This window comes from Pteropus medius, unplaced genomic scaffold (assembly GCF_902729225.1).
Source record: "Pteropus medius unplaced genomic scaffold, Ma_sr-lr_union100, whole genome shotgun sequence".
Classification (NCBI taxonomy): domain Eukaryota; kingdom Metazoa; phylum Chordata; class Mammalia; order Chiroptera; family Pteropodidae; genus Pteropus; species Pteropus medius.
Window position 1 is genome coordinate 19,383,548 of NW_024350319.1, and position 26,199 is coordinate 19,409,746.

Sequence of the window (26,199 nt, forward strand, 5' to 3'; positions counted from 1 at the left end):
TATCGTTCAGCTATACATGGATGAATTATTCTGTTAAGGTGGGAAATATAGGAAGGCAATGTGGAAGTAGGGGTTGGACTGTTTCTTTGGACAGAAACCAGAGACATTTACTATAGTTGTAGCATCTAATGTGTTATCCTGGTGAACAAATAAGGAGATAAATTGTTATGTTTTTTCCAGCTGGTAATTTACATTATTTATTTCAGAATAAATAACGTGCTATCTGTGTTTCCAAGCTGCCTCCAGTTTAAACCCATAAGGTCATTAATGAGCATGTGAATTCTAATCTGGAATCATCCCCTTAACTTGGTGATTTAGTCTAGGAAGGATTCAAAGAGTTTGTTTATTGACATAAGGGTTTACAAAAATAATGAAGTTAGTGGCGTTTAAAGTATGTTATTGATCAGGAGACGTGAACAAGACCAGATTCTCATGTATAAACAGGACATAAAGCATGACAGTTCCCAGTAGCTCCCGCCAGCTATGCATGTTCTAGGGCTAGAACCTGTGGTTCTGCTTCTCGCCACTCCAGAGAGGAGCCTGTCTCTGCCACAAAATTTCACTGTGTCCACCTTGGAATGAATCTTCGCTTCACAGAGAGGGATCTCCTCAGGCTGCACAGATTGTTTAAATATTCTTACTTTCTTGTTCTATTAAATGTATGCCTATGGAGCAGAATTTAATCTGAGACAGAGAAGCCTGCAGGAGTCCACCTGATCTGTCTTTTCAGCTCCCCTGAGCTTCTTAGAGCTATCTCCTGTATTCTTGGAGAGGAGATCTCCTTTATTTTCCTTCACATTTCTAATAATTTTCTGCCCCAACCTCTACTCTATCACTGAAGTGTTGCCTTAAAAAATACTTTCTGCGAGACCTACTGAAGACCAGGTTAACAGGTGAGAAGACAGCATCAGTGAAGCAGGTATAGATAAAGTCTGAGAAAACAGAGAAAGAATTTTAGAACTGGCCATGCTGCGGACTTCTCAGTGTACCAAAATAATATGTGCAAGAGTGGTTGTGAACCAGCCTTCTGAAAAAATTGTTGAAAAGGTACTTGAAATAGATCTTTTATTCCTTCAATAATTCAACAATTATTTATTAATTTTCAATTATGTGAGAGGCCTTTCGTCTGGAGCCTGATCTTGGGGGTGCATATAGACTATTATGACAGATGACAATGTATGCCTACACTTAAAAGTGGGTGAAGATGAGGGAGCAGGAAAAAGTTCTCTATACCCATTAAATATCCCCAACACACATGGCCAGCAAACAGATTAAACACTCAACCAAGAATGTTGACATGAAATTATAGCTGTTTATAGATCAAGAAGGGATCAGACATGAGATAAGGAGAAAAAAAGCCTTCTCTGGAGAATAAAAATCTTCTCTGGAGAACCCTAATACAAATTTCTCCAGTCATCTTACTCCATCCAGCACAAAAGTTTTGCAAGTGAATATCAAATACCAATTGCCACTCAACTGTCACCACCATTAGCATGGATCTTAGTCAATGCTCAAACAAAAGTTGAACTCAAGTACTGAATGAGGTTACTCGGTTGATCCACTAACCCAGGCCATCCTCTGGTACCTGGAATCAGACTTAAGACATCTTCCAGGTACTCATCTTCAATGACGGTGTGTCTGTCCATCTATCTTCATCTCCAGGGTGAAATCCAGACAGTTCAAGCAAATTCTGGAAAGAAACTTAAAACTCGATGGAGTCTTCTACTTCATCAGGTGTTGAGGAGGATTTTTGCCCTGATTAGTTGAGTAACAAAGCTGGGAACTTAGCTAAGGAAGAAGTGCGCCCCAATTTCCAGATCTCACACACACAAATAAATTTATAAACATGAACTTTTGCCTTGTGTCCCTTTCTCAACTGTGACAACTGAGTCGTAGGAAAGAAAAAACAGTCTCAGTTGCAATAGCTGTAAACTCAATAAGGATTTATTAATTTGTGTCATGAACCCCGGTGTTAAGATGAAAATCTTGCCCTAAAGTACCCAAATGTTTGTACTCTCCAGAAACAATTTCAAGCAAGAGAATTAACTTCATCCACAACTTGGATTCACCGTTTGCAGGAATATGTCACAGAAGTTTTATTAAGATGATGAATTAAATGGCAAGGGCAAACAAGATTTGTTGACTCTCTGCCTTACCTTTTTCACACGTCCAGGTCCTTGGTGTCCAGAAGGACCTGTATGGTTTGGCTTGGAGGGGTGAGGAACACAACACATACAGATACCAAGGGGTTTCAGACCTTACTAGAACCCAGATGGAAACCTGTAAGGGAAAAGTAAATAACACACAGTGACAATGGATAGTCCAGACTGCCCAGAAGCTACACTGTTAAACTTGTAAGATTGTAGGGCCCAGTAGAGAGAAAAGTTGCTTCCATTTCAGCAAGGTCAGTCAAACCAACCCTTACACATATTAAGGACTTTCTCAAGAAACGCTTGTGTCTCCTGTTTACCTTATATCTTCATAAACTCAAATAGACCACATTATAGATAATGTAAACTCTGTTAACCTGTGTATTTTTATCTGACCCTCAAAAGAATATAAAAAGCATGCATTCATAAGTATAATTAGAGAGGGGACTGAGACACGAACCCTATGATTCTGGTTCATCTTCATGTAGCGCCTCCTTTTCTTTATTTGGGTCATTGTTAAGAGAAGGCCACCTAAACAGAGAAGACACTGCCATGGAAAGGACAGCACTGAGCTGTCAGTCTAGGCCAGTTCTGCTGAAACAGTCTTTTAGTAGGACACCAGTGAGGACTAAATCTTGAAATGTAGTTACGTAATCCATAACGTGAGTCTCTGAATGCCTGGTTAAGTAGATAGGATTTGTTAGATAACAAAATCAGTTAAGTTTTTGACAGGGACAGTAACAAAATAAAAAATAGAGTTAGAAAAATTAGTTTGGTATTGGAAAAGGAAATTAATTAGGAACTGAGAACCTTGAGTAGTTAGAAAGCTTCCGAAATTTTAGAGCTGGGATGGACTCTAGTGACCATTTAGTCCACTGGGAAATCATCTTGTTACTTGATGTCATCTTCAGTAGAAAATAAAAAGGATATTGTTGAAATTCCCTAATATTTATTTCTCATTTTCTGAATCCCTTGAATTAAACCTATGAAATAATTTGGGTCAGGCCAAAAGAATGTCCTTCCCTGAATGATGGGCAAGAATTCGCTTCAAAAAAAGATAATGACTAAATATTTTGCTTAGAAGCTAATTAATGGATTGGAAAGCAAAAGGGGAGAAAGAGGGGAAGAGGAAATACAGATGAAGAGAAACAGAGCTGGATGTGTAGGATCTTGAGCCTTTAATGGATTGCAGTTCAACACGTAGTGGTGCTGAGCCAGAGAAGAATTAATACATTTGAAAAAAAATGGCGGCATTTTCTAAATAGACAGAAGGTCCTAAAAAACTACAGGGAGATTCTCCTAAAAAAAAAAAAATCAATAAGAACCATAAGAAACAACCAAATTTTTTTAAAAAAAAACCACTCTACATCGGGAAGCAATAAAACATTCATTTTGTTTCTGCTACATCGACCCTGAACTATTCTGTTTGTTTTCATAAAGATAACATTGAAGAGAAAATTTAATGCTTGTTAGTAATTTGCACAGTCTTGAAAGTTGTACAAGACCTAGAAGCCACTTTTAGACTTTTTGTGGCTCTTGGGACATTTATCTGTGATGATTCAAATACTATATAATTAGCCAAGTCTTCAGGTATTGATTCTCAAAAAAAACCAAAAAACAAAAAATATATATGTATATGTATGTATATATATGTATATATATACATATATATACACACACATATTTATGTATATATATAAATATGTGTGTGTGTGTGTATATATATATATATATATATGCCTCAGTATCAGAACTAGTAAGTTAATGTAGTTTTATCCTAAATTTACTGTAACAATGGGGATAGGGGCTAGTTATTGACTAGTTATTTTTCTCACATTTTACATGGCTAATTACAAATGATGATTAAGCAAAATTTTAGATCTTGTAAACTCAGGGAAGAGGAAACAAAAGAGAAGTGCAATTTTTGTTTTAAAAAATAGGAAAAACAAACAGCAAATAAATATGTGAAAAATACTCTTGAACTCATTTATAGTGAAGCATATGATATACAACTATACAGTTAGCAGATTAGCAAAAGCGAAAATGTCTGACATTACTAAATGGTGGAAAGGATGTAGAAAAATCTCAATTGCTGTTAATAGTCATGTGAGTTTCACACAACATTTGAAAAGTTGTTTTTCAACTTTTATCTGAAAAGCTGAAGACGCACATGCCCTATGACCTTGCAATTCCATTTCTGGGTATAATACACAAGGAAAGTTTGAGTACAAGTATACCAGGATATAAGAACAAAAGCATTTATAATAGTTGAGTTCATCAAAAAGAAAACCTGGAAATACTATCAGCATTCATCAATAATAAATGGAGAAACAAATTGTGGTATCGTCACACAATGGCACACTATCAAGTAATAAAAATAAATTACATATATGTACAAGAAAGTGAATGATTGTTACAAATCCTTGATATGAAAAACAACACAAAAGAATGCATACAATAATTCCATTTATACAAACTTCAAAAGCAGGCCAAATCAAACTGTTCTTTAGGAATACATAGACTGTAAAATTATTTTTAAAAAGCAAAGAGGAAGAAGTGTTATGAAAATCAAAAGTACTGGTGAACACTGGTGGGGTGTGAGAGGTGTGATTTGGACTTTCGGGTATATATAATGTACTTCTTGAGCTGAGCAGTGATTACACAAATGATCACTTTACACTTATTCACTTTATTGTATATGTATGTTTCATACAGCTTTCCATGTGTGTTATAATTCACATATTAGAAAACACCAAATACATAAAGAGAAGAGAGTATAATTTATCAAACTTTTGTCATGAAATGGAGCAAAAAAATAGAATCTTAGCTCTCTTGAGATTTGAGAATAACATCTTCCTCCCTCCCTCTCTCCCTCCTTCCTTCCCTCCCTCCCTCTCTTCCTTCCTTCCTTCTTCCATTTTTTTTTTTAAAAAGGACAATAAACTAAAAATTTATGCTGCTGGGAATGACACTGTAGTTTGGGCAAAATGATGCAGGAAAAAGAAAGAGAATAATGGCCGAGCTGAGCTCCTGAGCAGGTGAGAGTGGATGGGATCCAGAGGACAAGTGTGTGTGTGTGTTTTGCTTTTAAGAAGAATAAACTTTTGTGGACAGATAAGGTTAAGGTTGTAAATTTAGTGGAGAGAATCAGAAATTTTCTTCAGTCAGAGGAGTTAGGCTCTTCCTTAAGACAACCGTGAAGGAGGTGTGAACAGCTTCTGTTATCACTGCTTCCTAGCAAATGGCTCCTGTCTCAAGACAACAGTTAACCATTTTTCTCTCCTGTAAGGCAGTTCATTAGGTAGGATTTTTCTGTTTGATACCGCTCTGCGATGGCCATTACAATCATCTTGAGACCTTTTCAAGAATCTGTAATGCTTTGGGATTCACCATCAGTTGCTCCTCCTGGTTTTTCACCATGCAAATGGCGACTGTCATGGGTCCGGATGCTGTGATATTCTGTAACCTGGAAGAGCTATTCAGTATAATAAAAGATCCCGGTCATCTCTAATTGTCATACAAATTACTCACATATCAGCTTTCTGCTTGTGGAATGTATATATATCAACTTCTTATATTCGTATATCTCAGGGAAATACATGTAGCCTAGTATACAGATACCTATGTCTATTATCTCACTGATCTTTAAGTGAACCCTATTTTAGGGTTATTTTAACCTTGCCCAGGAAATGAATAAACTGAATAGAATGAGAAAAGCAAAGCACTGGTGATGGGGTCCTGAGAAAACTAACATTTTGGGGGTAAGTAGAGGCAGAATGGGACATGAAGTTGATGAGAAGAGTGATCAGAAGAGTTTCTAAGATTTTCAGGACACTATGGTGTCTCATTAATTCTACAAATACTTGTTGAGTACCTACCACATGCTGCACTGTTTTAGGTGCTCAATATCCAGAAGTGAACAAAAAGGGTACAAATTCCTGTCTCAGGGAACTCTAATCTAGTAGGGCCTGGCAGGTAATTAATATAACCAATAAGTAAAGATTTATATGCATGTTAGATGATGGTAAATGATCTCAAGAAAAATAAGCAAGGAATGCACTATGCGGGGAATGAGATAGTGATTGTTGGGGGTTGAATTATATGTAGAGCATTCTGAGAAAGACAAAATGAAGGTGATCAGTGACCATGATAAGAACAGATTTAGTGAAACGGTCAAAACAGGAGGCGGACTGGATGGAGGAGTGACCATGAAAGAAGGGAGAAGAGAGAAAGAATGTGGCTCGTCTCAACATGCAAAAAAAGACCTTTAGAGTGCTTAAAAATGTTTGGGTCCAGGATTTAACTGGACAAAAGAAGACATTTCTTGTTTATAATGTTTGACGATTTTCCCATATCTGAAAGAATCCCACATCTGGGTGAGGCTCTACTTTCATTGTTTTCATCTCAATGAATGGAAAATTTCATAGCACTGAGTGATAGAGACCAAAGAGGCCGTGCCTTTATTCTCTCTAAGATGATGCCAAGCAACATCCATATGTCGCCACATTGCTGCCAGCCCTCTGCCTACGGTATGGTTACTGTGAATAGTCATTCAGGCAGTCCTGGACCCCAAGTGGTAAGAGCTCTCATATACGAGCGTGCCCCAAAGTTATTGTCCATAGAGTCATCTGGAGTGATGATTTAAAAGACCCCCAAACCCATATTTTTAATAAGTACTGCAGGTTGTTATCTGTGCATGAACCACACATTTGGAAACAGTGCTTGCGGGACAAAGCATATTTAGACCACATATTTTAAACAGTTGATTAACAACAGAGTAGGAAGAGTATATTTGGAATATTGGATGTGATTAAAACAAAAATAATCAATTGTCTACATTTTAGATTTAAATTGTCCCTAAGTTAAGATCATTTGTCTCTCTTTTTCCAATGCCTAGCAGGGTGCCTTTTCGGAACTTCTAAAGAGGAGTGAAGGAAGAGACTTCACACTGCACCTCTCAAGGGGGCTGGGTTTGGTCCCTCAGTCCAAAAAAACAAAAAGACTACCCACAGATGAGGGTAGGGTGCACACCTGCTTCTCCCGTGCAGCTCTTTGTGCAGCCCTGGGTGGGTGCCTGCGGAGCAACACCGCATCCCGGGAACACAGTGTGCGCACTGTCGCCTCACAACTGCCTAGGCTCCAAACCCAGACGCTGAGAGATACCCGGACGCAAAGTACCCCGCGGGCCACACACCATCTGGCCTCTCGCTGCCTTGGCCACCTGCCAGTATAGAGTCTGCCTCTGAGTACTGTTGTCGTTGTCGTTAGTTAAGGGACACATGCATGGAATACCATATTTAGGAGAGACTTTACGTGGGGAGGGAGCTGCAGTCAGGGGACAAGTTCTTAGCTGTCCCTACTTGTTTCTCCCACGCTCCTACATTTGGCTCCTCCTGATACAGACTATTCTCTTTAGAAGCTGAAAATCGAGTTGGAAATTATAGCCAGCAGTTATGGGTGGGATGAGGAGATCTGAAATCGAAATATCACTTTCTTTCTTCCTTTCTCTCTCTTTCTTTCTTTCTTTCTTTTTCTCTTTCTTTCTTTTTCTCTTTCTTTCTTTTTCTCTTTCTTTCTTTCTTTCTTTCTTTCTTTCTCTTTCTTTCTTTCTTTCTTTCTTTCTTTCTCTTTCTTTTCTTTTCTTTTTTTCTTTCTTTTCTGCTCTTTCTTTTCTTTCCTTTCTTTCTTTCTTTCTTTCTTTCTTTTCATGCTCTCTCTCATATATATATATATATATATCTTTGGCTTTGGCCTGGCTGTGTACATTATTTCCATTATTCTTCATTGCATTTCCTTCATTATTATTTGACTGGCTCTCTTCTCTTCTCTTTCTCTCTCTCTCTCTCATATAACAACAACAACAACAACAACAACAACAACAACAACCAACCAGCTGTTTATTTATTTTACCTTCCTTTCTTATTTTATTTATTTTCCTTCTTTATTTTCCTTTATTTCCTTCCTTCCTTCCTTCCATTTCTTCCTTCCTTCCTTCCCATTATTTCCTTCCTATTTTATTCTTCCTTTCTCTCTCTCCTCTCTCTCTCTCTCTCTCTCTCCTGCACCTCTCTCTCTCTCTCTACTATATTTCTTCTCTTCATATACTCCTCCTCTCTCTCTCTCTCTCTCTCTCTCTCTTCTTTTCTTTTCTCTGTTCTGTTCTGTTCTTTCGTGGCTTTAATGGTTGGGGTTTTCAACTGTTTTTACAGAGGTTGGAGAAATGAGCTGAGAGAAATGGGATGAGGTGGATGGCAAGGTTCGCGGTACCCAACCCCAGCTTTGAAAACCCAGGGCCATCCCTCTCACAGGTGGTTTGGGTTTCCTTGGCCCCACAAGGAATACAGAACAGCAGGCATGAATATTAGTAAAGTAACGGTAGACTGAAATATTTCAACAGCCTGTCAGAGGTGCTTTGCAAGGAAAGAAATTTGAGGTTTTTGTTTGTTTGAGTTGGTTTGTGGGTTTGGGGGGAATTTTTACTTACTCATTTCTTATTTTTTTCTTTCTTCTCTCCACATTTTTCTTAAAAAGTACTCTTGTAGTTAACATAAGTACTCTTTTCACAACAATATGAACACATATATGTATGTGCATATAAAAAACTCCTAAATTATAGTCCAGGGATCTCGCATCTTGTTTTAGAAATAGTGGGACTTTTTATACCCAGTGTACTCAGCTTTGGAGCCTAGTGAAAAATAGACCTGAAGAGTTTCATTAAAAAAAAAAAATTTATATTAGTTTTAAGTATACAGTACATGGGTTAGACATTGATATAGTTTATGAAGTGATCCCCCCAATTACTCTGGCACCCATCAGGCTCTACACAGAGCCGTTACAATACTATTAACTATATTCCCTATGCTGTCCTCTACATTCCTGTAACTATTTTGTACTACTAATTTGTACTTCTTCAGCCCTTCACCTTTGTTAAGGTACAGAACAAAGGACATGAGGGACTCTCCTTGGTAGGGTAGGCAGGCTGGGTGTTCCATGGTTCACGGTTGAATAGCAGTACCTGGAGAACAGAAATAACCCTTGCCTTCACCAGAAGCCTTGAACTGAGTTACAAGTAATAGCAGCCTATCGTTGAGATAGGAACAAAAGCTTAAAGAAGGACAGAACCCACGTGACCCAGTGTGCAGGGTCCACTAAAACTAGGAGTGTAACAGCAATATTTAGACTAACCGCTGGTGTTCTAGGTCTCACATAAAGAACAGCGTAAAGCTAAAACTGCACTGGAGAAGTTGGAAGCTGGTGGTGCCCTGAAGAGAGCTAAAGAAAAAACAAAACCCAAACCCAACTGAACTACAATTACATTGAATCAATGTTCACCTCAGACATCTTAACATAAGAGAGGTATGCTCATTTCCAAGCATAAACATTATTATCTCAATCTCAACTTTTTAAAGCAATGCCCAGCATTCAGTAGCAAAAATTATAAGACTCACAGAAAAATGAAGTTAAAACTATTCATTGTAAAGAGATAAAACAAGGAACAGAAATAGAGATAGACCAAGTGTTGGAACAATCAGACAGTATGTTCAATCACTATGATTATTATGTTAAGAGATATAGTGGCAAAGTGAACAACATACACAATCACGTGTGGATTTCCAGCAGAGAAATGGAAACTATTAATAGAGTCAATTAGAAATGCTATAAATAAAAAGCACAGTATCAGTGATGAAGATATCCTCTAAGGAGCTTAGGAGAAGACTGAACGAGTACACAGCAGTAGAAAAAAATCAGAGAATTTTAGACAGGTATTTAGAAATCGACCAAACTGAAACTCGAGATTCAAAGAGTGAAAGAAATAACTGAACATCCATAAACTCAGGACATCTTCCTTTAAAAGGTTTAGTATGTGGAATATCAAAAAAATAAAATGAAAAAAGACATGGAAAGGAAAGAGAACATGGCTGAGAACTTTCCAAAACTATTGAAAGAACAAACCACAGAACTGGAAGTTCAAAAAACCTCAAGCAGGACAAACACAAAGCACACCAAAGCATACTATAGTTAAAGTAATGAAATCTAAATATAAAGAAAGAAAATTGAAGGCTACTAGAGAAAAACAAACATTATATCTAAAGAAACAAAAGTAAGAATGTTAGTGACTTCTTTGTGGAAACTGCAAGTTAGAAAGTGGAAAAACATCTCTAAAGTGCTGGCTAAAAAATGTCAACCCGAAATGCTCTACCCAGCAAAAAAATTTCAAAATGAAGATAAAGACAGAGATTTTAAAATAAAGTTGGTAGAAATATTTTTTAATGCATTCAATGTAGTCCCAATAAAAATTTAAACCACTGTTGGGAGTATAAGCTGATTCTAAATTTTATATAGAAATGCAAAATATTCAAGTAAGGTCAAGAACCTTTAAAAAAATATTCTAGAAGGATTGGTTGTAGCAGCAACAAAAACTTATTAATATATTAGTAAGTAGTATGTTGTAATATTTGCACCTGGATAAACAAATAAGCCAAAAGAACAATGGAGAGAACCCCAAAACAGATATACTTACTATTTATTGACATTTAACTTATGACAGAGTTCTCCATTCATAAGAGTTGGGAAAAGACTATCTTCTATTAAACTGATGGGGAAATGAGTTCTCCTTCTCCAGAAAAATACTTTGTGCTTGTACTTCACACCATATAGGAAAATCAGTTCTCGGTGGATTAATGACCTAAACATGAAAGGTAAAATGATAAATATTTTTATATGAAAGAAAGAATTCTTACAGAACACACGCACACACACACACACCTGCACACACACTGCTCTTCATAAAGTGTTTAACTGCATTAAAATTAAAAACTTCTTTTCATAAAAACACCATAAAAGGAGTTAACAAAGCAAATCACAGAATGGGAAATGACATTTATAAACCATCTACCCAATAAAAAAGCCTATTAAGAAAAAAAATATATATATATGTATATATATCTTAGAGTTCAAGACACAGACAATAAATAAAAAGACATCAACAGGCCCTGAACAAAAAAAGGAGATAATAAACCTAACAAAGAAGCACATGAAAAGGTGTTCCACCTGATTCATATGAGAACAAGGCAAATTAATGTCTCAATGAGATACCATTACACAGCCACTATATTAACGAAAGTTAAAAGTTCTGATGTGCAGAACACTCATATTCTTGTTTAGTAGGCAAATTGCTGCAGAGACTTCGAAATTATGTTAAACCGGATCTAGAAAGACTGAAGATACATCCTCTATGACCTATAAATTCCACTTCTGGGTTTATTACTCAAGGGAATTGTATGCATATGTGTATAGGTATTTATGTACAGAAATAGCCTTAATAACATTTCATATAAGATAAACTGAAAATCCAAAGATATATATCAATAATAAAAGAAATAAATTGTTTTTATCATCATATTATATATACAGCTTACACCTACACACAAGAAATAAAATGAATTTTATAAATATCTTATTGAACAAATGAAGCAAGATATCAAAGAATATATATAATGTCTTTATCTTTGTGTAAAGTTTGAAAGCGGGTCAAACTAAATTATATTATTTAGGTCCTCGTATGTATATGATAAAATCCTAGAAAAGAATTGTGAAAATTATGATATTGATTGGCTCTAGCAATATTGTCAGAGGTTGTAATATGGACCATTAGGGATACTCAGAGTTAGGAATGCTCAATTTTTGTACCTTGTGGTTATTTAGGTATTTATTTTATAATGACAATTTTATGTTTATATTTTTCTTTTTGTATTTTACATCTTATGCACTCTTCTGTATGTATCATATTTCATAATTTTGACAAACAAGGAGAAGAGGATGTAATTATCAAAATATTACTTTGAAAAGAAGCAAAAGTTTGTATTCCAACTGATCTACATACGAGGTCAAGAGAGGTTTTCTTTTTCCCTGTCCCTTTCCCTTTTTTCTTCGTTTCTATTTTTCCTTAAATTGGAAATATTCAATGTTGAAGAGAGGATTTCTGCTTCTGGAAAGATGAAGTAGAAGCACTTTTCCCTATTCCTCCCACCAAGTACCACTAAAAGCCCTGAATATTGTATGTATAACAAACATTGGAAGACTTAAAGATGAAGAGAAGAAGGCAGAACGGACATGTCCCAGTTTTAATGCTGGAAAAGCTGACAATCGAGAAATATCAATAGGTTCTGAAATAAAAAGCCCAATAAAAGCGCATCTTCTCTAGCCAAAAGACCAGGAAAGAGGCAACCTAGCAAAACGAAGAAAGTTCTGGACAACAAAACCACTTCATTCCATCCAAACAGCACAGTAAAATCAGCACGCCAAACCCCAGCTTCCCACATAGCAAGGAATGGCCTAGACTTCTGTCCTCTCCATGTTGTAAAGAGGCTCTCCTACCCCCTGCCTGGATGGCATCAGAGAAGATTTACTAGGAAGCTAGACTCTTATTCCCATTGCATGATCATAAGGCACCCTTCTCTCTTCTCACTGGGGTGATGTCAGAGGAGGCCTAGTGGAGAAGAGGTAGGACTTTCAAGGGTAAGGAGCCAGCAAACACTGGGTGTCAGTGGAAGCCATGTGAAAAAAATAATAAGGGACTCCTGTCCTCCTCATCCTGCGCGGTATCAACAGCAACCCCGTGGGGAATGCAGACCACTAAAATGAAAATTTAGGAGGACTTCCAATTTGTAGGGTGGATACTTAAAAAACAAATATAACCTCCGGCTAAATACGGTATCACATATTTATAAATATGAAAAAGACAAAAGGATCTCTTATGTCATTCCCTAAGCAGTGCTGATGTTTGTTCTGTTCCTTGTAAGCATAGATTCAGCTGACTGTGCCTTTTCTTCTCTTCTACCAGTTGTTGAGTATATCCATTTAAAGCCACATCACTGATGATGACCACAGGCCCTACCTGCAGGTATTGCCCAGATTCTTGCTATTTCCTTAGCTTGCTCTGACCCATTCCTTCAGAACAGATTTACTGTCATGAAAGTGAGGCTAATTGGAAAGAGTATCTTCACTCTTGGTCCCAAGATCCAATCTGTGAAATATAAACAATAGTGAGATAATTCGATTTCTTCTGTTGTCTGTGACATCTGTTTCCAGATGGTGAAAATTGCATGTGAGTAGATTGTTGTAAAGTTGAAAGTGCCATTATACATTTCCAAAACTTTTCAGGACTAGTTCATTTTAGGTTAAGGAATTTTTAGATTTTGACTTTGGCATCATGTCCGTCAAAGACTGCTGTCAAAAGCAATTAGTTTGTATTTAGCCTATTTGTCATTATTATAGTTCTAAGGCCCTCAAAACCAGCATTTGTGTTGATAAAATGGAATTAACAAATATAGCATAATCTAAGGGAAAAACCTCATTGGGAAATATACAAGGCTCTGAAATCCCTGGTTCAAGTTCCCCCAAGTGTTCTCGACAAGATTCAAGGTCCTGACATCTTTGGAAAAGTCACGTAAAATTCAGAGCACAGCAGCCAGAGCCATTAGCAAGTTATGGTCCCTGCAGCAGGAGATATGACTAAAGCATCTGCAGAGCCACCGGGGTAATATATCCACATTTGCAAATCAAAATGGTAAGAAGATAACATCAAAATCAGAAGCTCCTATGAGAATCTAATGCCTAATGATCTGAGAGGGATCTGAGGCCATGATGTGTAATGGCCTGCTGAAATGTGAAAGGGTTAAAGAATAATTAAAACCTGAAACTGGAAAAAGGAAGTCTATACCTTAGGCCTAGTTTCTGGAACCCCTAACCACATTCTGTTAATCATGAAACTTGTAACAATGAGCTCATACGCTAACTGCCAATTTTAGCCTGTGTAACCCTGCTTGCTTGCGTGGCATGAAAAATAATCAATTGTATATAAGCTGAAAATTACTGTTTGGCCATCACCCATGGGAACACTGGCTATAGCCCATGGGAACATAGGCAATCACCCATAGGAACATAACATTCTAACAACAAGCTTTCTGCTTCTGTACTCCCCGCTTGCACACCTGACTAGTGGATTGACAGGTAGTGAATAGAAGAAAGATGGACCTTTGTGTTTAAGACAGAATGAGGAATGGGATTTGGGGCTTAAAAACCTTGTATCTTGGCAATTCGGGCCTGCTCCTTTGCAAGGACAGCGGCCGGCTAATAAACCGTCTCCTGGTTAAGAGGACTCAAGTTGGGTCTGGTTATTCTGGTCACAACAGATGCTAGTGCTGGGGAGCAGCTGCAAATACAGATGAAGCTTTGTTCACTAGCCCGCTGTTCACCTCTGGCCGTGCATCCCGGTTCCTAACAGGGATTGGGGACTCTTGGTCTAACTGCTGTCCATGCTCACTCTATAGGTCATCATCTTAATTAGATTTGTTTACCTTTCTAGTGTTTTTTTTTAATACTAATGCAAACAATAAAAAAGTGTTTATATACAGACATTTTTAGGCACAAATATAAAATATTTCTAACATAAAGGTAGAAAACCACTCACTGTATACACTGCAACTTGCTTTTTTTAATGTAGCAATAAATCCTGGAGCTCTTTCCACATTATACAGAAGAGCTTCCTTATTCTTTATTCAAATGTTTATTATTCGATGGTTTATCCAGTTACTTATAGACAGATCTGTTGGTTGTTTCTCATTTCAATTCTGAATATTGACTCCAGTGAATGACTTTGTATATATTTCACTTCATTTAAGTGTGGAATTATTGGTAGAATAGACATGCAGAAGAATCCGTAATGTGGGTAGAAATAATCAGATTCTCCACTTTCGATGTTGAAACACTTTAGATTTCCCTTAACAACACAAAACTGTGTTCATTCCCTAACTTTGCCAGTAGAATGTACTCTCAAACTTGTGAACTTTTGCCAAAGCTGAAAGACTAGAAATGATTTCTCAGTGTACTTTCAATTGCATTTTTCTTATGATTAAAGCAGAGTAACTTTTCATATGTTTAAACATTATTTTATTTCTTTTCTGTGACTTGCTTGTTTATATTCTTTGTCATCATCCCCTTAAGGTCTCCTTATATATTGGAGAGATTCCTATTTGTGACATTAGCTACAAGTATTTTTCTCAGTTTGGCGTTTTCAAAGAATTTTGGTCTTAGTATTTTTTTGGCCGAAAATAAAGAGTTTAAATTTTTTTTTTTTATGTAGTCACATTTAACATTATTTTTATTGATTTATGTCATCTGGTTTGAGTCACGTTTAGAAAGGCCCTCCTCTTTATCAGTTTATGAAGAACATACACTTGGTGCCCTCAAATGAATTTTAATAGTTTTTACATTTTGATTTTTTTAATCAATTTGAGTTTTTTCTACTGTATTACATGAAATCTGGGTTCATCTTGACTTTTTCCAAATGATCATTCATTTGTCTCAACCTAGAAGAAGTTTATTTTTAACCTATATAATTCTCTGCAATCTATTTCTTTGGACTTTCTATTCCATTGATGATCAATTTATTCAAGAATCAATACCGTACTTTCTTCACTTATTTTCTGGAATTTTTCTTTGTCTACTTTTTTGTGTGAATTCTTTTAGACTGTTTTTAAACTATGCTCTCTATTTTAATTGCTGTAGCCTTCAACCTTAAATTTTGGCATATTTTTCACTATGTCCGTTTTCCTAAGTACAACTAGAAAGAGAATATCACAAGATGATTATGAATGTGGGGGGGTCTAGTGTCAAAATATCTTCTATGGCATTGTCCTTAAACAATTTATTTAATTCCAAGTCTTAATTTTCTTAACTTCACAATGACGAGAACAACAATAACTTTAGTAATAATAATAATAAATTATATTAATAATATTGTTAATAATTCATAATTTTTATAAGCAGTGAATTTATTATTAAAGTCCTCATAACTGGCACATAATAGACCCTGAATAACTATTAGCTAGTATTAATAACTTGATAATGTTAATTAATATAGAAGTTATATTAGCTATCTATTGCCGCTATAACAAATTAGGACAAACAGTAGCTTAAAACAACTTAAAGTTATTTTACAGTTCTGAAAGTCAGAAATCTCACAGGATTAAAATCAAGGTGTTAGCAGGGCTGCCATCCTTGTGGAAGCTCTAGAGGAGGATCTGTTTCTTTGCCTTTTCATTGCATTTAAAACTTAATTAGTTGACCTCACAAAGGAACACTGTAAAGGTCAAGAACTGTAGTCTAGCTCCTGGTAGCTTCAAGAAACTGTCAATGTTCACCTTAAAGTTTTTTTTGCTTTTTTTTTTTGTCATTTTGTACCCAATGACCACCTCATATGAGATTCATATGAGATCAAAATATTTGGGGATGAGTGTGAGCCAGGAATGCTGGTAGGGAAGAATGTGAGCATTGGTTGAAAGATGCACCTCTGTCCATTCTAACAGGAAGGAGAAAGCCCCACTCCCCACCTTTTTTTTCCCTGAAAATAGAAGTATTGGACTAGAAATCAAATGCTTTGTAATAAAGTCCAAGCTTGGAAACTTAGATAAAGTGACTTAATTTTGCTTAGTTTCAAGGGTTTTTTTTTTTTAAAATCTCTGTAAAAGAGGTAGTAATTAATATTTAATTTGAAGATAGTGTTATTGTTTTCAACTATGACATTTCCTTGGATGTTAAAATGCATTTTATTTTATCTTTTATTATATGGCTTGCAAAGGCAATTATAGACTATTGTTAGGCAAATACTCAGCCATATGTGCTGTGGTATTTGGTACCTTCTGAAGTTCAGTCCAAATCTAGAAATAGAACTGAGTAGCACCAGGCCCTAACTGATATGGGAAGTTTGGCATAATTAAAGTCTATGAAGAACAGAAAAAAGGACATAAGTTAAAATGTATTTGCTTTTCTTCTGTAAATAAGTAAATCACATTTTGAGCAACTTGAAAAGTTTAAACTACTATAGTATAACCAAACTGAGAAATTCCTTATATAAATAAACAATTTAAGGGAAGAAAATAGAGCTTTGTGTAATGTTTCTATAATTTTCGAAACTTATTCTACTGGAGATAAAAAAAGAAATGAAACACAAATAAAAATATGTAATAAAATTTATTTTATTTTCAGGCTTAAAATAATTCATAATCTCCTTAGGGAAATTCAGAAGGCTTCCCTAAAGACTTTTAACTATTGGAGAAAATAAAGAGTTATTTTAAAATTTTTAATGGTTATTTATGGTTAAAAATATTTACAAACATATATTCACACAATTCATAGTTTTAAAGAAAAATTAATAGGCTTTCATAAATAATTGCAAAGAATTAAAATTGTTTAACTTTTTAGCACTATAAGTAAGCATAAAATTAAATGAGCCACATTAGATTTTCTGACACATTATCTAGTATTTCTTTTACTATTTATTTATAGACTCTAAAGAATTATAAAGATAAAACACACAGTTATTAAATTCCATATAAATTGCTTAATGATATTAAAATGTCTTATTTAAGTTATGCCCTTGGTAAGGGTAGCAAAAAAGAAAATGTTTTTTTATCCCTTCGGCCTAAGACACACTTTCCATGGTGGTAGTTCCTTCCATCTTCTGGAACACCTCTCTTTCATACATTATTATTCATTTCCAGTTTGGGATCTCTCTAAGCAAACTGTCTGCTGACCATGACCAGGAGTCACAGCCTCCACCCAGGTGGGAACCGTACATTGTCTCCTCTAAGAAGCTAGATTAGTCGTCTTTCCCATTGGTGAACCCCTCTGATGGCATCCAGCACATGACCACTTGTCAGGAGTGATGCCCACCTGAGTTCAAGACTTTGGTCTCACTTGACTTAGCCCATTGTGAATCACACCCCCTATGTCACTTCTAATCCCCTTCTGAGACAAATATGGAAAACTAGAGGGGTACAAGAGAAAGTTTCCCCTGAGAGAGCCAGCCCAATATCTGTACCAAATAAAAGCAGTGATCAAATGTCCCTTATTACACAACCCACAATCTTTTCAAGGAAGTAATCATCATTTAAACTATTAAAATGTACATTTTACCAATTATAAGCATCATAATTTTATAACAAAAGTTTGATATAATTATTATGCAGTTTATTCAAATGGTAATTGTCCTGAGTTCTCTAGTTTCTTGTTTCATTCTGTCTTCGGTGAAAGTGAACACAAAAAAGAAATTCTGGTGTTTAGCTTTAGAGTAAGATGCATATATTATCTGGTGGGTCTACCCACTGGAGCTGCTGAAGCTCATTCTGAAGCCTTCTTATTTCAGCCCGTATCCTCTTCTGCTGTGCAGCTTCTTCCTAAAGAGTGATAAATAGAACTATAGAGCTTAGCACAAAGTGATGTCCAGATCATTGAGAGGGGCGGGGATAAGCTGAAATCACTGACTTTCCTTACTTATTTTAAGCCATCAGTAACCAAAGACAGTTCCTGAATTGTCTTTTCTATTCACATCCATTTTACTTCTCATTCTTGGTTTCCTACTTGAGTGATTCTTTTCCTATATCTCTTTCTATAGGCATAGAAACATCACCATTTCTCAGTCCCTGAAATATTTGCATCTTAAGAATTACATTCTGAGTTTTCTTCCTCTTTCCTCTTCGAGTGATCTGAGTCACATCTTGACTTCAATTTTTCATTTATACGCAGAATAATGTCAGATCTAGTTCTACGAGGAGAGGTCAATAAGACAACTGATGTCTAGGTGACATCCAAAATCAGGCAAGGAGTCTGAGCCTTAGATCAGGGAATTTGTTTTAGGTCTCCACAGTTACGAGGCAGAAGTAGAAAGAGCAAGATCAAAAACCCCAGGCTGACCCTATTTCCCTTCAGTGTAGGGCTGTAATCCCAAAAATGTCTTGGAACATTGCCTGCAAAATTAGGACTTACAGGTAGGCTGGTCACCCTGGGGGAAGGGGAGGGTGCACTTTGTCTCATAAGGGTGCTCACATAAGAACTTAATACTAGGTTAGCAGAAATAAAAGCATTGCAAAGCCCACTCACTGCAAAGGCTATTTTGTTAACTTATTAGGTTGTGTGATATTGGCATATAGTTATCTCTTTGGAACCTAACTTTTAAAATTGGAAAAAGGGAGACATAATGGTTCTACCACACAGCGAACAGATCAGATGAGAGAATGATGTAAAGTACTTTATATAGTGCTTGGCAAATAGAAACTACTGCTTATTGAGTGATAATAAAGGACTGGGTGAGATGAACTCTGCAAGTTAAAGGCTTTCTGAACCAGTGACAATTAAGGCAAGGATAAGGAATAGTCACAGTAATATGAAATTAATGTAACAAGGTAATCTATGACTAAAGATAAAGACTGTTTATAGCAACTAACAAAATAATAAAAAAGACTAATTACTGTGGGTTAGAAATGTCCTTGGATTTTCTTTAACAAATTATAGTGCTAATTCTGCGCTAAGCACCTAAACACGAATATTCTAAACACATTCTAAACACAAATATTGCCTCATTTAATTATTAAAATAACCCCAAAATAGTATTATTACCATCTCCATTTTCCACAAGTGGAAACTAAGACACAAAGGGATGAGTTAACTTGCCTAAACCTTATATTTAGTAATATGTAGAGCTGTGATTCTTACCCAGGCTCTCTGACTCCAGAGTCCTAGCCCTGAGACAGAATATGCTGCCTCTCCCTATTTGTTATTGCTTCATGCTCTTATCAATACAGAGAGGGGAGGTGTGATTAAAATCCTGAGATGAAATAATAGATGAATACCTGGAGTCGACGTTCCAAGTCCCTTTGTTGCTGTGCCAAAAAGTTGGCTCTGTTAATCTCCATTTGTCTCACTTGTTCTTGATGGAGTCTCTCCCTCTGCTGCATCATTTGCTCGTTCTGCCTTTGAATCTCCTTCAACCTTTGTGCTTCAGCCTTTGCAGCCTCTGCTTTTATACGTGCTTCTGAGAAGAAAATGACAAACCTCTCTAGAATTAAAGTGCCCCTTCCTTCTGCCTCTTCCTCTTATTTGTTTTTGCTACTTCATCGAGAAAATTCCCTGTGGCCATTTTCCCCTTTCCGCTGACTGTACATGCCCTACTCAGTTAAAGCCTGAGGAGCTAGGAATCATCCTTGCCATTCTTGCTCCAGTCTAATGATCCCAGGTGAACCAAGCCAAATCAATTTAAAATGTGTAGAAATTTCTATCTTGTACCTATTCTATTTTCTTCTCACCTTCCATCTCCTTTTCCCTCGCTGTGAGAGCCAGGTCTGTCTGTAGAATGGTATTACTCACAGACTCCTTGGACTGTAAATATTTCTGCAGAGTTTCTTCAGCCTAGGAACCCCAAAAACATACAATTATAAGTGGGAAATGGTGATTAGGAATGTTGTAAACCTCTTTACTTCTTTTTCTTCCCAGCATCTTTTTCTCCCTGGAAGTGCTCAGCCAGCACTTAATGGAATGGTCAATCAAGCCTCTTCTGTAACAGGGGTGGGCACAGTCTCTGGGATGGCCAATCAGAGCACCCAAGGCCACTAGATACAAAGGATTTTGGTATAGGTGAGAAAATACTCAACTTGGGTGTTTTAAAGAATGATGCTGATGCTGGGGAAAACGTGTTCTCTCCCTTGAGATTGAGGACAAATGATCTAGTTAAGCTTGGGGGTGTCGGTGTCATCTTTGTTGCTATGTGGGGTGAGCTTGCCTGAGAATGAAGGCAATAGTGAGGAAAACGGAACAGAAAATTAAGTGGAGGCTGGAAAGAAAGAAGGGTGGAGGAAATTGATGACATTGTTTAAACTGAACTTAGCTGTAGTTGCAACTAAATTTAAATGTTTCATGTAAGCCAATGAATTATTGTTTGTCCTTAGTGTTAGTTTCTATTATTGGAATGCTGTCCTATGTAACCAAAAAAAGTCCCTTTGTTGCAATGAATATTGATGGTTGCAATAAAAGTTTGGTGATTATGGTGATAGTTCAATTTACTTTCACAGTTATCATTAGAGTATAAATACTTTCTTCCTATCTTTACTAGATTTTGAAAGAAGGCCTCCCAACAATTTCTTGCAATAAATACATAAAACTAGGGATACCTGTATTCCTTTCCTGGGCTCCTGATAGTACTTTGCCTTCAGCTCTTCTGTTTTTTGAATGAAGAGACGGTGCTCTCCTGGCTTTGAATAAATTCCCCTCTTGACATCTTCTTCTAGAGGACCAAAAATATTCTGAAGTAAAGCGGAGCAATAATCTGATGATATCTCCAAATTCTGTTTACAAAGATCATCCTGTTTTGCTTTTAGTAGGGTCTTCAAAGGAACCAAGAGCGATAGAAAAGGTGTTAGCAACACTCTAGTATTTCTAAAAATTATTCTCAAAAAGAATCTCTGTATTTTTTCTAGAAATTAGAAGACTACAAACAAGACTATATCCTCCCTACCAAACCTAGAAAAGTTCCAAGGATGATACACTGTAGAAAAGTAACTTTAGTTTTATATTTGAAATCTATCAAAATCTTTTTCTCTTGCTATTTCTGTTTTAGATGTGATCTTCAGACTACTGACCTCTGGTCTCATGCCCTAATTTAAAATGCAACCTTCTCTTTTATAACCATTCCTGGTTTCAGTATTATTCTGGATCTGGGGTTCCCAATAAGGAGATGAAATAGCATAATTGGCTAGAATGATATGAGTGTATGCTATTAAACCCAGAGACATAATCTTTTAGTAGATCTATTTGGCTATTCTGTATACTTGATTAATATAAAAGAAAAGTTAATAAATACTTTATGAATAAACTTTTTAAGGAATAAAATTTAATTTAAAAAATTAGTCCATGGGTGTAGCATGGTTGTGCATGTGTGAAAGTTTCAGAATCTATAGGACCCAGAGTAGTTACATGTTTTTTACTTGTTTGGTTGATTGTTTGTTTTCAGAATAACGGTGATATCTCAGTCACATAAGTGATAGTCATTATTGTCCAGTCTAGTAAGAATTGCTCCTCTTAAGTCCCCATTTTGCCTTTCTTTGCCTTTTAATGCCCATTAGCCTCATGAACTAGAGTAAAAACAAACAATTAATTACCTTCAATTCCTTCTGGAACCTTTGGTCCACATCCTTAAAAGAATTCTTTGTGAACACTTCAAAGGCCTCTATCTCACTGGCACTGTGCAGATCCAGAAGCTCCAGGAGGGTTTCTACAGGCAGCTGCACCTTCTGGCCCATCTGCTGGTCATAGTGGGCAATGGCTTTTTTGACTGCTGTTAAGTTCTTGGTCTGGGCCAAAGCCAAGACTGAATTCTCCATGCAGGGCAGATCTCCACTGCTGATGACATTGACATAAGTCAGCACCAGGCTCTCTAGATCTTCACAGGGGAAAAAGATGCTTATATTATTTGCAGAGAAAGAAGACATGCCCTAAACTGGGTAATTCTGAGAATGTTAATTTAACAATGCATTGCCTGAGCTTTTTCAGGATTCTGCATAGTGTTCAAGTAATCTAAATAAGTTTCTTCGGGAAATTGCATGACCAAGAAGCCAGATCTTTCTTTCTTTTGGGGCGAGGGGGAAGTGTTCATGAGGGAAAACTCAAGATCTATGTGATCATCCACATTTCATTTTTTTTCTATTAAGAAATGAGGAAATGGTTATATAAAGTTATGTATATTCATTTGATTAGAATGCTATAGGCCTTTTGCCTCTTTACTCTTTCCCTTCTTTCTCTCTTCCTCATGTTTCAATTCCCTTTAGAATTCCCCTTTCTCTTCCATTTCAGTATGCAAACCTGATATGAGTGTTAGTTGAAAAAACATAAAGTGAGAAACTTAGACCAGGTTGCTTAACTCTTTGTTGGAACTTTTCTATTTGTCTTCTTTGTCTTTTGCATACTTTTGTTTGTTCTCAGCTTCCCTCTAGAGTACGACAATAATTTATAGAGTTCTGAGACATAGTCTTTGGGAAAAACTGGACCAAGATATCTGCTTAGATTTCCTTTAGGGTTCTAGACAACTTGGGGCTCTACTTAATGTTTGTATCGAGTAAGTTCTATTTTTATGGAGAATGTATATGTCTTCCTCATCTTGTGCCTATCAAAGGCTGTGACACATAATAAATATCCACTATATTGGTGGGACAAATGTTGCCGACTCATGTGGGTTAGTCTAGTCTGACAGTGGACCACTCTAAGTTTAACTTGACTTTTTCTTCAGATTATATTTCTATTTTATCCTATGTTAGAAGCATTACTGAAAAATCACTAGAAATGTTTTTGGTACCCATTAGAAGTTAAAAAATGTGATTCATGTAATTTTCTATGCAGTTTCAACATTGACAGTGGATGAAAAACTTAAAACAGTGCCCCCATTCTTTACGTTGAATTGCAGGAAAATCCCTAAAAAAACATACTCACAAGGTCCATTGACCTCGATGCCTCCTGAAAGAGTTTTAGTCTTAGAATAGTGAAAGATGTAGTAACAGAAATCTGTTACTTGTCGCACAAAATCAGGATACAGTTCATCATTATTCAGTGTCTCAAGCTGGGTAAGCTTCTTCTGGTGAGTGGGTAAGTCAAAGACAAAGCATTTCTTTATTGGAAAGAATTTCTGAATGCAAAGACGAGGCAAGTTGAAGTTTTGAAGATTTTGATCAGTGTCTGGGGGAGGAAAAATAAGATTTATTTAGTATACAATTAGCATTCATTTTATTGTACTTCCCATGAATAAATTTGTCTTCCATCTGACGTTATTTATTTCAATACATCTCCACCAACTCTAAACAAAAAGTTAAAAGGTAACCAATTAGAGAAAGGAAAAAAGAAAACTAATTTGCTCCAAGAACAGGGAGTAATACAATTTAATATTGAATCTACCAGTTCACTTTAAATTAATAGTATTAATTATTTATTTGGTAGTTTAGCCATGTGAGTAAATATAGGAAACTAAAAATGTAATCACTTACGCACAAGAGATAATTTCTTGTGTTACTTTTCTCTTTCTTTCCAAAACTGGATCCTCTGTTACCTTGCTTCGGCCTCAGTGAGTTCTCCAGGTAGTCATCTGCTGTGATGAGCTGCCCATCTGCTTGTAAGGATAGGTAGAAATCTCTCAAAGTCCACACTAAGTCTGGATAGAAGCTCACAAAGTCAGCTGCATCTTCAACCTCATCAAGATCAGATGAAGATAATGTCCTGAGCAGATCTGACAGTTCTGTTACATAACTGAGATACAATTAAGGAAAATTGGTGGAAATAGAAATGCATATAAACCCGAAATGAATTTCATGCCTCCTGATACCTTTATGTTCTTTGAGTTGTAACCAATTCCTCATTTCATCCGTAAATATGAGGACTCTTTTTCCTGTACATTAAATGTTTATCATGTTTTTATTTTTGTGTTTGTTTCACAAGGACTCATAAACACAGCTAGGGAACAGAGGCGTTCTCTCTGGCTTTGGTGCCATCCTGGACCGTAAAAGGATACTACAACAGGTCAATAGCCCTCTGGTCAATTTTGTTGATGGTATTGTACACAAAGGTACTACTCAATAGTATTGCCAGTGCAAAGATCTGGGTATCGTTGTTCTTGTCACCCTAGAAGTCAAAACAAATTTAAGTCATGTCTCATGGCATTCCTAGATAAGCAATCATTAAAAATAAGCCCCTGACCCACAACGTTAAATGAGACAAACAAAACTGATTATGAGAAACATATAAATTTGAATAGTTTTGTCATTAGTGTTGATAATTTTATATGGAACCATATACTGTTAACTCATCAGTCCCTCTTACAACTAGTTAGGCATTTGCAAAGTTAGTGGGGTAACCAGAGTGCTGAAAACCAAAATTTTTAATTGTGTAAAACGAAGTTGGCCTATATACATAACACATATATCTATTTTATTGAATAGTTATTGTATACAGGGCAGTTTATATTACTGATCTTATCTAATACTCAAAACAACACTGTTGAGATAAATTTATAATTACCTCCGTGTTAGAAATGAGGAAGCTAAAAGCACAAATTGAGGTTGACTATTTGAATTTGTGGTAAATCAAAAGCAAAACAAAATCTGAAAAACAAGGGATGTTCAAGGGAAAGATCCAGCTGTGTACTAGAGTTAGTTCACACCAGCCCACAGGAGCTGATCGTGTACATCTATCCCAAACCCGGAGTTTAGTGACTTCACTTTGGGAGCTTGGAATCAGCTAAGACGGGAGCATTTAGAAAATTGGCAAGAGCTACAAATCAAGGCTTTTTCCCCCTAGTGGGCTGGTTGCTAAACACCAGCATAGAGGTTGTAAAAACTCATGTATCTATTATTTAAATGATAAGATTATCTATGATAGGACTAAAGGGGAAATAAAAGATTTGAAGAGACTTACTCTTGTTTTTCAAAATCAGAGAGCTACGAGTGCCAAAGCCCTGATTTGAACTAAAGTTCCTTTGCTTTGACTCATACCCCAGTGTTAACCATCATTCTCTGCAGGATCAGACTTGCAACAGTGATTTTATCTGCACAATCTTTCTACATTTCTGTTAACCACCTAGTTCCACATTAGTATAATCTCCCCATCATGATTTGGGCTTAGAAATATATGTATATTTTCACTTCAGGTTTCCAAACTTGGACTATTAAAAATAGAAAGGGGGGAAAATGATGTACTTTGGTCAAGTGGAAGTACAAAAAAAAGAAAAGAAAAATCCTCTGTGTAAAGAATGTTCAGAGATGGGAGGTTACTCAAAAAGAAATTCTTGTTCCTTACCTTCTCTACATCTCCGAGTCCCTCAGTGTCAAGCAGAACCAGGGTGTGGTCTGGCTTCTTGGGATGAGGCACACACCACATCCAGATTCCCTTGGTGTGAGATTGCACTGTGGATCCAACAGAGAAGCCTACAAGGGGTTGGGGAGAGGAGCAGTGGAGAGGATGTAATAGAGCAGGGGATTTGGAAACTGGAGACTTTCTTGGCAATTGAGCTACGATTTAAGGAAAGCAAGATGAGGAGATGGAAGAAAGTATAACCAGTATTGATCTAAATTACAAAAGAGAAATGGGAAAATAAGAATATCAAGTACCATAGGTTAGATGATATTTTTTCACAAGAATATTATGCTATTAACATTTTAATAGTTTATAATTACGTATA

General features: G+C 36.3%; 1 protein-coding gene across 11 annotated transcripts in view; it reads right to left on the reverse strand.

The window, feature by feature from the left end:
- GBP5 (guanylate binding protein 5) overlaps positions 1-26,199 on the reverse strand; it is a 50,082-nt gene continuing 23,883 nt past the window's right edge. The window contains exons 3-13 of one of the 11 annotated variants that reach the window (XR_005647764.1): positions 25,818-25,945; positions 24,535-24,644; positions 24,076-24,272; positions 23,466-23,708; positions 22,142-22,422; positions 21,155-21,367; positions 20,294-20,396; positions 19,841-20,022; positions 13,048-13,176; positions 10,672-10,836; positions 1-2,280 (exon numbers count right to left, since the gene is read on the reverse strand). Coding sequence is in view for 7 of the 11 variants with exons in the window: in XM_039838753.1 (XP_039694687.1) it covers positions 18,278-18,388; positions 19,841-20,022; positions 20,294-20,396; positions 21,155-21,367; positions 22,142-22,422; positions 23,466-23,708; positions 24,076-24,272; positions 24,535-24,644; positions 25,818-25,945 (1,568 nt within the window). In the remaining 4 variants the exon portion in view is untranslated. The other 10 variants (XR_005647766.1, XR_005647765.1, XR_005647767.1 and 7 more) reach the window with 10 other exon arrangements.